This window comes from Varanus komodoensis, unplaced genomic scaffold (assembly GCF_004798865.1).
Source record: "Varanus komodoensis strain SLA01 unplaced genomic scaffold, ASM479886v1 scaffold36, whole genome shotgun sequence".
Lineage (NCBI taxonomy): Eukaryota > Metazoa > Chordata > Lepidosauria > Squamata > Varanidae > Varanus > Varanus komodoensis.
The window spans coordinates 2,223,502-2,237,493 of NW_025335873.1; the positions used below are offsets into that span (position 1 = coordinate 2,223,502).

The 13,992-nt window shown below is 52.9% G+C and overlaps 1 protein-coding gene across 5 annotated transcripts in view; it reads right to left on the bottom strand.

Moving 5' to 3' along the window:
- The window catches only part of MAPKAP1 (MAPK associated protein 1), a 135,802-nt gene that overhangs the window by 62,591 nt on the left and 59,219 nt on the right, over positions 1-13,992 (bottom strand). For all 5 annotated transcript variants that reach the window (XM_044439877.1, XM_044439881.1, XM_044439878.1 and 2 more), the window contains exon 8: positions 11,064-11,240. In XM_044439877.1, coding sequence (XP_044295812.1) covers positions 11,064-11,240 — 177 coding nt within the window. The remainder of the gene's footprint in view (positions 1-11,063; positions 11,241-13,992) is intronic.

The window sequence follows — 13,992 nt, forward strand, 5'->3', positions numbered from 1 at the left end:
GGGAAGAGCTGGGTTTCCTGAGGCTGCTGTTTCCGCCAAGCTAAGGGACCAACGGTGCACTGGGAAGGTTCGGTGCTGCCATATTTTATTTATTAAATTCCCTCTCTAGCCAGAAGGACCCATTACACTCTCATGAAGATCTAAGTGGGCTCAGAATACACTGAATCCTTTAAAAAATGCTTGGTTTGCTGAGCCCTATTCGGAGCAGAACCAAAACGGGCCACTTACTGCTACATGTACCACGTTTCGTTTGACATTTGGCTTGCGTGATGGAACATTTTTGTATTGCAGCAGTACTTAACCACAACAGCAGCAGCAGCAGCAATTGGCATTTGCCTGCGGTGCTCCCTCCTTCGGCCGGTCTGAATGCACCAGAGCATCGGATGAACCAGGCTTGGTGCCTGCTCAACCTCAGGTAGCCGCGGCGTTTCTTAAACCTCCAATGCACTGCAGGACGAGGTTGCTTTTCTTGCAACAGCCCGTCCGCACATCTGGAATCTGCCCCGACTCTTGTTGCCCAGGTGCCTTTCTGGACCCAGGACGTCCATCCGGCACAAAGTAGGAGATCTGCCCCGAAGCAACTTCTGGGGGTTCTTCCTGCCAATCCAAGCTGAGGCAGGGCACAGTTCAGATGCAACACCCTATCATCCTCTTCACCACCACCAGCACCACGTTCTGGCCCAATGGTTTCCACAACAGTGTGTGGAAGGAACTGTGGTCCTTCCGAGCTTCTCAGGGGACCCCTCAGTGAGGTGGCCGTAAGGATGCAAGAGCCCTGCCACAGTAGACCAGCCAGCCCAGGGCTCGGCTCACCATGGCCAGCCAGCTGCCTCTCCCTTGGAAGCAGATGATGCATGCCACAGTACCCATGATTATTCTTAAGAAAACATGTCCAGGCCGCCCTTCAGCAGGACAGAAGTGCTCCCCAGCAGCTGGTCCACAGAGGCATATCCCTCCTGACCCGGAAGGCAGCATCATCCCACCTGGAGCAAGGAGCACCGGAAGGATTTGCCCAGTCCCCTCTTAAAGCCATCTGGACTGATGGCCAGCAGTACAAAGGCTCAGGGGATGCCTCATCTGGAAACAGGGAGAACTGCAGCTCTCGGAACCCTCCTGCCCATGGTCCCCAGCAACTGGTCTACACAGGCACGCTGCCCCGGATACTGTAGGCGGCAGAGGACATTGGGTCCGGCAGCCCTGGTGGTCTTCTCCTCCACGCGTCTGTCCTCCCCCTATTTTACAGGGACCACGAACACTGTCAGGGCTGAGGTCTAGGCAAGCGGCTGCTGAGCAGGAGCCGCAAGGTGGGCATCAAAGGCTGGACCAGTCAAAGGCCGCGAATGCCCATCCAAAAGCCCAGCCTCGGCGGGAAGTCTTTGCAGGCCTTCCCACTGGCGAGAGCCAATGGCTGGCCTGAGCAGACAGAGCCGTTCCTGCAGCTGGAACCCTCCGCCACTCATGGGGATGCCCCCCGCCAGCTCTCCGCAGCCACGGCCCTCCCAGGCGCTCCAGGTTACACATCCCGCCCGCCCCAGTCAGCACGGCCAGCACTGGGAAACACTGCCCACCGTCGTCCAGAGCGCCTGGGCGGCCCCTGCTCCAACCTGCCCCCGCGGTGGCTTCCCAGGCATGCAGCCCCACCCCCAGCCAGGACATTCCTCCTCCTCAGCCCATCCGTGCCTGGCCGCCAAGGGGTCCCCAGCAGCCCGACGCACGCCCGCTCCACCCTCCCTGCCCACCCCAGGCCAAGTGGCCCCCACACGTGACTACCGGCGAGGCATCTGAGCTGACCGTGCGGGTGGGGCAGATGGGCGCTCTACTCTCAGGCTACGGGCTGACACGGAATACACTGCCTCTTCTTTCCTGGCAAACAGAGACAAGACTATGCCATCAAAAAGCTGATCTCATCAATGAAATCTGAATTAAAACACGCAACAGGCTCAAAGGCAAACACTCTGTGCAGTGCTGGATTTACTTACTTTGGCCCCTGCCTTGGACTCCCCAGCCTCCGCATGGCCGTAGGAGGTTGGCTTCGGCGTGTCCTCCCCATCCCCCTCTCCAATTTAATAAATTGCCGTGCCTTTTTGGCCTCACAGACTTCCTGAACAGTCCAGACCTATCTCTGACATTTAAGACAGCTCGGAACAGCGAAGCCGGAGAACTTGGGCTGCAAAGCACGTCGCGGCACCCGCTGCAGTTGCTGGGCCAAACTCCAAAATAAATGTTAAGAAAATGAGCTTAAAGAACGGGAGGAAAGCCTGTGGGAAAACACGGGAGACAGGCAGCGTGAAAGCGGCAAGCGGCAGGAGCCACCGGGGGAGGACACGTGGCCCCCTTGCCCAGAGTGTGCAGGCACCCCCGTGCTCCCGTCCTGAGGAGCTGGGGCAGGGGAATCAGCAGGGGGAGCTCCTGCAGCCCAGCCTCGGGCGCTTCCTTGGGACCAAGGCAGGGTATGAATCGGGAGCTTTTTGGGAAGGCCGCCTTCCGCAGAAGAGATCCCGCGAGCCTGGGCTTTGGCGTGCACATTGCGTCTTCATCTTGTCCGTTAAGGGAGAGCTTGGAGGCTGGAGGTCGACCAGAAGCCTTCGAGAACGCCTCGGATAGGTCACAAAAGCCAAAGCCCATCATCTCCAGCACGCTGGGTACACTGCTTCCCATCATGCTGAGCATGTTCCCAGCCAGCACGGCGGATCCGAACAGCTCGCCGCTCCATGCCAGCTTCCAGGGGAAGAGGGGTCAGGGAGGGCCTCCTGCGGCTCAGGTCCTGCCTGTGGGCTCGTTTCATTATTTATTTTATTTCACGCTTTTGCATGCCGCCGCATGCCTCTCTGGACAGCTTATGCCAGCCACCGCAGAGTGCTTGGCTGCCGGGTGAACGGGATTCTGGGCCAGGCAGGCCTCTGGCTGGTGCTCAGGACCCTCCCCAGCAGCCAAGCAGAGGCCAAGCAGGACAGGACAGGACGGGGACAGGGACCGTTCCTGCCTGCGCTGGCGCCCGCAGGAGCGCGCTGCCAAGCGGCGAGCCTCCGCTTGCCAGGAGACGCCACCCCAGCCTTGATTCTCTTCCATCCTTCCTCACAACAGCCGCTCCCAGTAGTTGAACCTCCACTGGTCTGCCATTCAGGCTGAGGTGCTCAGCAGGTTGTTTTGGGAGCCAGGCTCCCTTTCCCCAAGAAAGCATGGGCTCTGCAGGAGACCTGCCCAGAGCCCGGACGTTCCACACAGCCACTGTGACCAACGCCACCGAGAGACTTCTTTTCCTTCTCCTCCATTTCTAAGCCTCCTCAGAAGCCCGTGGGGCCCACTCCACCCTGAGACTGCAAGTTCTAGCCAAGTGGTGAAGCCTTCCTGGATCAACCATTCCAGCCTGGGGGTGAAGCCACGGCAGAAATGTGCGCTTGAGTATTGCGCCATCTTGGAAATACTTCCACGGAGGAAGGTTTAGCTTGGCCTCTTCCCTGATGGGCCGTTTCTCCCATGCGCAGGGAAGTCCCTGCCACAGGGGAGCACTGGGAACACGGCCGTTTTCCCTATCGGCACCTTTGAGCAGGACGGCCCGGAAAGCCCTGTTAACGCCTAGATTTCTCCTGAGCTAGGGATCGGGGAGCAAAACAATGGCAGAGGGAAAGGCCCACTTAATTGAGCTTTGCTCGTATTCGTGAAGGAACCCCTCCCATCCCTTCCTAGCAAAAAGAGCCCTGGGTCTCGAGAGCAAAAACCTTGGACACGCCTGTGATCTGCAAGCCCCACAGCCTGAAAACTGTCGAGTTAATTGCTCTGATCACCCTGTTACTGAATCATGGCTGAACCGTGGCCATCCTTTACCTCAGAACCTGGAGGCTGTCCCAGAAGCAATCTTTAAAAGTTTATTTTACTGATCAAAGCAAAAAAAAAAAAAGGGGGGGGGAGGGGAATTGCGGGCCAAGGGAAGGGGGGGGGGGTGCGAGGAGAAAGCCCTGCATTTGACTATATTTAGTGGAACTATTCAAGTAAGTGAGGCCTTGGCAGCGGCCGCAACACATAATGCGCAGCCTGAAATTGTAAACGTCGGGATGTTTGTTCTGGTGCCGGGCCAGGCAGGGCCACGACGTCAATCTTGAAGAGTCGAAGGCTGACAGCCAGAGCCTAGCCTGGGGGAGGCGGTGGGGTTGTGAGCGGGACCAGAACTTCCAGCATCAGCACTGGCGTTTGGAGGCTTCCAGGGCACGCTCTGCAGCCTCCGCTTTTCAATCTGCACAGACATGTGCGGCTGGAGGCCTCCTATAAGTTTGGGAACCATCTCCTTCCTTCCTGCCCTCCCCGTGCGACCGCTGCCTTTGCATCTCTCATTCCCCCTGCCCTGCTGGGTCTTTTGGACTCGTCGTGCTGCGGAAATCCAGCTTGGCTGCCTTGTTCGTATCGTGCCCCCCCTTCCAAACCAGAATGGTTTCTGATTTCCGTGGCGTCACTCCACTACGTTCCCCTGACTGTTGGACACCTCCGAAAAGCACTGGGACAGGCTCGGAGGCGTGGGCCTTTTCTTTCCTGCCTAAGCATGCACAGCATTGCACTTTAAGGGACTTAAATAAAAATTTAGGGCCTGCATCGCTGGGCCAGTTCAAGGCCCCGTGGGGCGTTTCCAACGGCAGCCAGCCTCACAAGCACGACGCGAAAGGCAGCACGGATGCACTGGCCATGCGTGCACCCACGGCCCACCACCGCTTGGCCTTCAGCACTGGGCACCCACAGCTGCGATGCCTCCATCATTCCATGGGGCACGGTGATCCGTGAACTTACGCGATCCTAAAAGGTGCCTACCGTAAGGAAGGCTGAGCGCCGAAGGATTGAGGCCTTTGAATTGTGGTGCTGGCGGAGACTCCTGCGAGTCCCTTGGACCGCTAGGTGATCCAACCGGTCAGTCCGAGAGGAGATCAACCCCGACTGCTCTTGAGAAGGCCAGATCCTGAAGATGAAACTCAAGTACTTTGGCCACCTAATGAGCAGGAAGGACTCCCTGGAGAAGACCCTGATGCTGGGAATGATTGACGGCAAGAGAAGAAAGGGACGGCAGAGGATGAGGTGGCTAGATGGAGTCACTGAAGCAGTCGGTGTGAGCTTGAGTGGACTCTGGGAGATGGTGGAGGACAGGAAGGCCTGAAGGAGTGTTGTCCATGGGGTTGCAATGGGTCGGGCACAACTTTGCGACGAACAACAACAAAAGCTGCCTATGCTAAGCCAAGCCAGCAGCTTGTGACAGCCAGCGCCACGGGTCAATGGGACACAACGCATGCCGGTCGGGGACGCTTAGGCCATCTGCTGACGCCCTTCTTGGCGTGCCGCTGTCAGATGAGGGGCATCCGTGGCTGCGAGAGGCAGGGTCTTTTTGGTGGTGGCAGTGCCCCAGCCCTGCAGGGAGGGTCATCGGCCGCGTGTGCTGCAGTGTGTTCAGTGCAGGGGGGGCCTGTTCGGTCCCTCAGGCTTTTGAGTCCTTCACGTCAACACTCCCCCGTCCATCCGCCACATTGGTGCTTCTAAGAGCTTTGCACTGCTCGCGGCCTCCATTGGCTGGTTTCATTCCACAGCTGATTCTGCATCAGGTTTTATGCCAGGCTGGAATGTTCCAGAACTTGATGGATTGGCCTCATTTTGGGGTTCATTTCATTTTTTCCGGAAGAACACAAGACTGCTCCAGCTCTTGGGAAGTACTGAAATGGAGTCAGCAACCATGTGACTTTGTCGCTAAAAGCTTCCTTTATGTCGGTCTCGAACTTGCCACAAATTCTGGCTTAAAATACTGGGGGGGGGGGGGGGATTCCCGCATTCCTCAGTAAATGTAGCTGAAGGGGGCATTGCTTCATCCATGAGAAGTACCGTCTTTTCTTCCCATCTACCTTTTGTGTGTGTGCGTGGGGGGGGGGGGTTAAAAAAATTGGGTCAAAAGAAGCCGAGTATGGCCGGTTTCCCCCGAACCCTTTCTCCTCCCGATCATTTCACGAAAACATACCTGGGTGACAAGGTTAAATCAAGCAAAGGAAAATCCCTCGCACTTATCATCCGCCGGCATTACTGATAAATTGCGCGGTGCAGGAATAAAGGATTGCCGTCTGTATTTTTTCATTACACTTTTCTTTTGTTACAGAATACATAAATCCATGGTGGCACAATGTAATATGTATCATCGCAGTACACCTGTGGACGGTTCGGAGCGGCTGCCATGTCTGTGCAGTCACGAATGATGAGTGAACCCCCCGTGAATGTTAATGATAGTGATCATTCTGAGGTAACTTGGCTTTCCATCTTCCTTTACAGCCTCGGCGCCGAAGGCAGGGTGGCAAGGTTCAGGAGAGGGGAAATGACGGTGTGTGTGTGTGTGTGTGTATGTGTGTGAGGGGGGGACCCAAGAGGAGAGAGACGCAAGGAGAACTCCGGAGCCTCGGGGAGTGCGCATGTCAAGTCACCCTTGGGCTCGGCTTGGGCAAATCCATTAGGAGAAGAAAGGAGGCGGGACGGCAGACGCGGCGGCTGCCTCTTCCATCTTTAAGGCCGTGCGCAACACACACCTGGAAACGGCGGGGGCTTGCTGATGAAGCCCGCTGCGGAGGGGAGCGTTTGGCCTGAGCGCAGATCCACGTTTGAAGATGGGCTTGACTGGGTGGCCTTGGAGAAGGCGTGGTCTTTTAGACGCTTCCAGGTGACTGGCTGGCCGCGGGGCTTTTCACCCGCTCTTTTTGGAAACATGGGGTCCTCAAAGGAAGAGCTGAACCAGAGGTGTGTGCGCATCGCCTGTCCCCGTGTCTGTGGGGGATGCGGCATCTTGGAGGCCAGGCAACAGCCAGCACCGAAAGCAGGACTCGATGGAGACGTTTCTATGCCGAAGGCAGAAGAGTTTAATTGCAAGTTAATCTTTCTGATAAGTGGGCTGCGGTCAGCATGGATGGGCAGGCAGACGCTGAGTAAGCGCGGAGGAATTCGGAGTCCTCCCTTGTCTAGGGCCCGCTGTAGATGGACCTCCTGTCTGACGCAGCACAGAAATTCTGACTCCCTTTTGGATGAGTTATGGCTCACGCATCCAACGATGCTTTGATACCCGTCATTCAGTTGGCTAAGGAAGGACTGGAGGCGGCACCTCCCAATTGCAATCTCTGCTGACAGGTAGAACAGAGGTTCCAGTCCATGTCAGCAACCGTGGCAATGAAAATAGGGAGACTTTTCCAGGCCGGGGGCGATTCCTAGCACTGGGCTGTGCTGGACATTCTCAAACCAAAAACAGGCTGGGGGCGAGGACACTTCCAAAGGCTCCAGGGGACTATTCACTTTTCCCAAGGGCGACCCCTTTCCCTCAGGTGCTTCTGAACTCTTGTTCTCCTGGTTACTACTTATCTGCCTCCTGGAAAGCCCTCCTGGCCAGTCAGGGATCTTGCTACACTGTCAATCAAAGTTTGGCTATATGATGACATCACATGAGAGCGAGCGAGCGAGCGAGCGAGTGCATGAGCTGCTTCCACAAAGGTGAATGATTGTGACTCACTTATTTATTTATTTATTTATTTATTAAAACATTTTTATGCCGCCCCATTCGCCGAAGCCTCGGGGCGGCTTACAACATAGATAACTTCGATGTAGTGAGTTGACAAAAGATGCCCAGGGCTGCTGTCACTGCTCAGCTCAAACCTGGGAGGTAGGTTGGGCTGATGGGTAATGACTGGCTCAAAGTCAGCCAGCAAACTTGACGGCAAGAGAGAGATCTGAGACGGGTCTCCCCGGCCTGGCTCCAGGGCCATCCCCACGCAGGCGCTGCGGAGTCGCTGCCGTACAGGACTCCGTTAGATGGCGTCTCCTACCTCGCTGTCTACTGGCACGGTGATGGCAAATGCCCGGCAGTGCACAGCTCGGAAAATCCCACTTGATAACGAAAGCAGCTTTCCCGGGGAGCTCAGCGCTTGACATTGGACAAAAGTAACTCCTTTGTCCCAGCCGATTGTTTTCCAAAAGCCATCAGCGTGCTCGACTAATGGCCACACTCAAAGCCAGGCTGGCTGCCCTCCGTCTTCTCCTTGTGTAACTTTGCCAGAGTCCTTGGAACTTGCCAAATTCGGTCATGCCTGCTTAGCTTACTCGACTGATTGTGCCAGAAAAGAAAATAAGACACAGATGTATTTGAGTGCTTTGAGAAGCCAGTAAGAGAGACAGCTAATGGCTTCATTTCGACCCTCCCCTACCAGCTGGGCACAGGTGGGGGGATAATGAGGTGCCTCTTCCTAATCAAACTCAATTATTTACTACTCTCCATAACTGCAAAGGCATTCAGCTCCCGGCTCAGAATATTAAACATTCTGTGGGCGATGTCCAACCTCTGCCACCAGGTATTTCTAAGCAAACTGGTGGCTGAGAGTTTACCTTGGCAGGACTTGTAAAGAGAGCAAAGTTCTGCAAACTGCTTCTGCCAGACATGCCAAACCAAAGCTGGCCACCCAATAAGGCTCCACGGGGGCTGGCTCAGCCGGCAGGGTCACATCTGAGAGTAGATTCCACATGCGAGCAAGCTCTGGGCAGGTAATGGCGCGGCTCACCTTCTGCAGCTTCCCCAGCGCAATGGCTGGGATCCCCCGTAAGACGGTCTTCTGCTTAGCACGCCTCTGGGACGATGCGCAATCGTTGGATTGGTTAGAAATGTCTGTGAAGAAACCGGCGAGCACACAAGGGCTCCCCACTCCCAGATGGCGACTCCTGTCATTTCAAGACAGGCACGGGCGCAATCTCATCTCCTCCTCCGACGTGGCCCTTGCCAAGAAGAAGCCAAGCTAATTTCCAAACACCGCAAGCTGCGTGGATTGCCTTTGTTCCAGGACTCAGCGGGGCTTCAAAAATGTGGGAAGCTGCCCCAAAACTGGAAGTACTGTTCTAGACAGACGGACGGACGAATGGATTTGAAGACAGCAGAGGAATGGCCCTGAGAGATCAACACCAACACTGTTTCAGCTTTGGACAGCGCTTGGCTTTTCGTGCAGGTACGAATTCAGGGGAAATGCACCCCGCTGGAGAAGTTAGGCTTACACCAAACTTCCGCGATGGCCACATTTTAGGAGCAAGTCAAGGAAAGGTATCTATCCAACTGCGTCTGTGTGTGCAGACATCTTCAGTACTTCCTGACAAGGAACATCTGGGGGGGCATTAAGCCCCAAATTCGGCAGGAGGCTGTTGAAACCACATCTTCAATGGAGAAAGGCCTTCACGGCATCGACCCCCACAAAGCACAGAAATATGCACTTCAAATTATGCAACTGAATGGGAACTGCATCTAGCTTTGCAGGGGAAATGTCCTCGGCTGTTAGAAAAAAGGGGGAAATCCCACAGCTGGACAGAGAATCACTAATTAGGTCTCCTAATCAGTGAACGCGTACACTTCTTCTTGTAGAAAATCTTCAAGCGGGCCAACCTGGCCAGGAGAGAAAGCAAAGCTCCCAGCTCAGGGACTCGGTTTTGGATGTTCTGAAAGGGCAGTGACTGGTTAGTCACTGAATTAAGATCACATTTGTACTGGAGGCAATGCAGTCGCTCAACTGGCTTCGGATACTTCATGCCTGACTTTGCAGAAGGTCGGTGTTCCACCCACCCTGCCCTTCAGGGGTATGTTTGAACCGGACGCTCTCTGTCTGCCGCTTCCACTGTTCAAGTCCTTGCTCCGTTCTTCTGTCTTCCGAGGTACATTTGCCTGAGAGGCAGTGCGGGGCTTTCTTGGTTGTGGCACCCAGGGTGTAAAACTATTCTGAACTCCAGCTGGCCTCCTCCCAGAGCCTTCAGACAAACAGCAGAGATCTTTTTATCTTGACAGGCGCTTGGACGTACTTTAAATCTTCTCTGTTCTATCTGATTGCACTCTTGCTTTGTTGTTATGTACTGTCAGTTTTATTGGTAAATTGAATTTATGGATGTAAGCTGCCTTTAGGGCTCTTTGAGGGTTGAAAGGCAGTGAAGAAATGATTTTATAGAAATGAATAAATAAAGTGTTGGCAATGCTGAAATTCTGCAGCAGATATATTTCATATTACAGGGGAGCTGTCAAGCGACTGTTAACTTTTTGAAAGATATAGATGTAAAATTTGAGGCTACGACCAGATATATGCTATTTCATACAATGCCATCTCTATACTTTTTGGTTACTTGAATAATTCGGTTTGAAATCAAGATTTACAGCTACTTGCCTCTTAACTATGGCTAGGAATTTTGTAACAGCAGAAAATGTCTGGCCCCCACTCTCTTTTAGATTATTTTAAAAAACAGACAAAAGTTTATCTCTGCCTAAGGTTGTGATCTTGGGACCAAGTTTGCTGGAGCCAATAGGACTTGCTTCTAAGGGACCCTATATTAGATTATGGTGTCAGTTAGTTATTTAAAAACCTGGGAAGAGCAGAAAGTAACAGAAAATAAATGAAATCCATTTCCCCACAAATTTATCTACTGGAAGACCAATTTCGATGATCATGTATATTCATTTTTCTGATTTTCTGTTGTTAAAGACATGTTACCTCTTCAGCTGAATTCTGCAATGCTACTGCTATGGTTAATCGCAGAGGGAGGCAACACAGTGCTCAGAACCGACATTCCTGGCTATTCCAGTCCCTTCCTTCCTATTAACCCTTTCTTACCAGCCATGGGCTTGGAGCAGTTTTGGTAGCTCTGACCTCGGCTCTGCCTGGTGCCCAGCCTTTGGGGCAGACTGCTCACCCGCTGGGGCCGGGCGAAGCTCCCGGGCAGCCTTTTTGTGGCCGTGCCCAGGAAGGTATTTCCTCCTGCCGAAAGTGCCCACAGGCCCAAAGACCGGGCCTCTCTGTGGCCTACTGCACACCAGCAATTTAATTCTTCTTTGAACACCAAAGCTGGTAGAACTTCTCGGGAGTGAGAGAAAGGGAGGTTTTTAAGAAGTGTGTGTGTGGAGGAGGCACCCCCTGCAGAGTGCCAGGAGCCAATGGGAGAGGTGGCGTACAGCTTGATAACAACACTGGGGAAGGCGTGCCCCGGGGGCAGGGGCCGGGAGAGGCCGCGTCCCCAGAAGCTACGGCAACCCAGCGTGTGTGCAGACTCACATTCGCACGAAGAGGGACTGCTTGGCCGCCAAGCCAGGCGATGAGTACTTCTCCACCAATGCCAGCGTGCTGAAGCCGAACTTGTGAATGGGCTCGTTGCAGTCCAAGGGTGGGAAGTCCGTGTCGACCTCGCCGTCATCTTCGGCAATGTGGAGACAGTATGCGTTGACGTTGTCGCTGCAAACAACGAGAGAAGGGCGCACGTCAGTCCTGCCGGAAAGCTCCTGCTTCATGTCATGTTTGTACAGTGTGTTCGAAGGGCCCAAAGCCGCCATGGCGGTTCTTCCCCGCCTCCTTCCAAACGGAAAAGAGTAACCCAGAGCACCCAGTGGGTTCCCCAATTCGGGGTCAATCCCCTGGAGTCTCTCACACTTCCCAGGTGTGTCCCCCCCACTTTAACTTGACTTTGCCTTCTGGGACTAACACTCTGCGCCCCCACCCCCATCACTCACTCACTCAACTTCCCCAAAAGATCCTGATTCTCGCATCAGCTGCAGGTGGGGGCAGCTGGCCTTAGCTTCTCCCCACTCTCCTCCCCAACATGGGGCAGCTTTCAGCTTGCTGCCGCTTTTCGACTTTTTACATGTTTTGGCGGGAGGGGGGACTGCAAAAGGCTATGCAGTGGCTGGCACCTCTGACTTCTGTCTGGATGGTCCCAAGTTGTCCTTCCGCAATGTCCCAGCAGCACCTTGGAGGAGCTCCCAGGGGCTGCCCAGTCATTCATTTTTAAACTTATTTGTGCTAAAGTGTGAGGGGCATTTCATTGGTCCTAATAAAATACGACATAGCTTCCTCTTCCATACCCACCCTTTTTCCCTTGTGCACCATGTCTTTTCAGACTGTAAGCCTATGAGCGTGCTTCTTGCTTGCAGGTAAGCTGCACTCTTTATATATAAAGAGACTAGTATTCAGCGGCATACTGCTCCTGAACATGGGGGTTCTGCTTAGCCTTTGCAGTTAACAGTGGTTCGAAGATCTCTCTTCCTCCATGTCAGATCCTGCTTTAAAGCCATCTCGGCTAGTGGCCTCCGCATGCCCCACAGCCACAAACTACCAAGCTCCTGATGCAGATTTTCTTGACATCGTGTGGTCATCTTCAGCAGCCCTCTTCCCAGGATCACGTGGGTAGGACTACTGAACCACTTTGCAGGGCTGTTCTGATGATTATGAAAAACCCCACAGAAAAATTATAGTGCTCTGCATGGAGAGCAAAGCAACTGCAAGGACAATGCCTTTAGAAAAACCAAGCCAAACCACAGCCTCCATACTGCATGGATCAGAGAGGGGGTGACAGATAAGTTTCAGTAAGAATGGAGAATATTTTTAATATTCTGAAATAATAATTTACAAGATAACGTGCAACCATATAGGTGCATGTGGTTAACCCCTTCCCCATTATGATTATTTTATGTCATGATGCCTTTTTTTCTTCTTCATTTGAGTTTGCTGATTTTTGTTTAAATGCCACCTTGCCAGCGTTTCATTTCCTTCCAGTGGAAGTATAGAGAGAGCTGCCTAAAGGTTTCTAAACTCGGCAGTCTGATTTCGGAAGTTTTAATTGCCTGACGGATGCTTAAATTAATTAATAGCAAAGCGCATGCTAATTGTTTAATTGGTCGCTTGATCTATATAGATCATTTTTGGGAGGAATTAAATGAGTTGATTTACAAAGTTTATTGATTGGATGCGACAGTGAATTATTTTGCCAACTACTTGATTTGCAATTTCCTCAATTAATTTGCATATCTTGGGTTGCAACTCAGTTCACCAAGAGCCCGTTCTCCAGGTGATCCATCCGAACACTGTCACGAAGAAGATATTCATTATTTCTAACAGGTAATAATGACACATTAAAGTTAATGTAACCTGCGCATTTGCTCAACGGATGGCTAACAAGGAAGTAATCTCACTCTGTTGATCACTGTGAAGATGCTTGCTTTCTGCAGGGGTGCTGGAAGATTTTCTGATAATTTCTCCTTACTGTTTAGGTGGACTCGAGAATTCATCTTAAACTTCGAGATGAAAGCAGCACATGGAACTGTATTGGGGTCAAAAGGTTTCGGCAGCCGGAGAGCCCAGCGACTGCTTGCAAAAGTTAACCTTTATTATGAATTTCACGACTGCGAAAGTTGTTGGGGTGGGCAGCGGGAGAGCGGCCACCGGGAATGACAAAGAGATGCGCGCTCTAAACACTGCGATTAAGGGAAGCAGCCCGTCTTTGGTGCGGATGAACAGTTTTGGCTTGACCTGGCTTGACAGGCACTGCCACTCCCACATGAGAGGTTCAGAGTCAGGCAATGTCATCATGGCAGTCATTTAGTGTATGACACATGAACCCAGCCCAGTGGTGGCACAGGACTGGGGAGTGTTGAATGGGGAACCACTCAGAACCAGCCTTGCCTCCTCCTCTTCCTCCACCAGCACCAGCACGCCCTTGCTGCTACAGACTCAGCCCCATGGTTCAAGGGCACCGGCCAATTCATATAGGTCAGCTGACAGTACGAACCAATCCCAGCGTGCTGGGCTTCTTGGACCCCTGGTGCTTCATCTGCAGCCTGAGCAGCTTGTCTCTGTTGAGAAGCACCTTGTGCGTTTTCCCGAACTATAGAAGGAATTGTTACCACGAGGGGGAAAGAAGGACGCAGCGACCCTCCGTCATAGCAGAAGTTTGGGAAAACACTGCCTTGCTTATCCCATGGCCGTTAAAGAGTGCTTGAGAAACCTGTTGGGCATTGAAATGTTACCCATGCAGGTGACACCAAAGTTGATGCGATTTATCTTTTAAAAAAAACCAACCAAACAAACAAGGCACCCGAAAAGGGAGAGCATCTTGAAATGATGATTCATTTATACTACACTGGCTTCATATGCTTGTCATTACACAGAACCCAGTAATTTAATTGAAAGAGAAATAGACATAGATGTATGC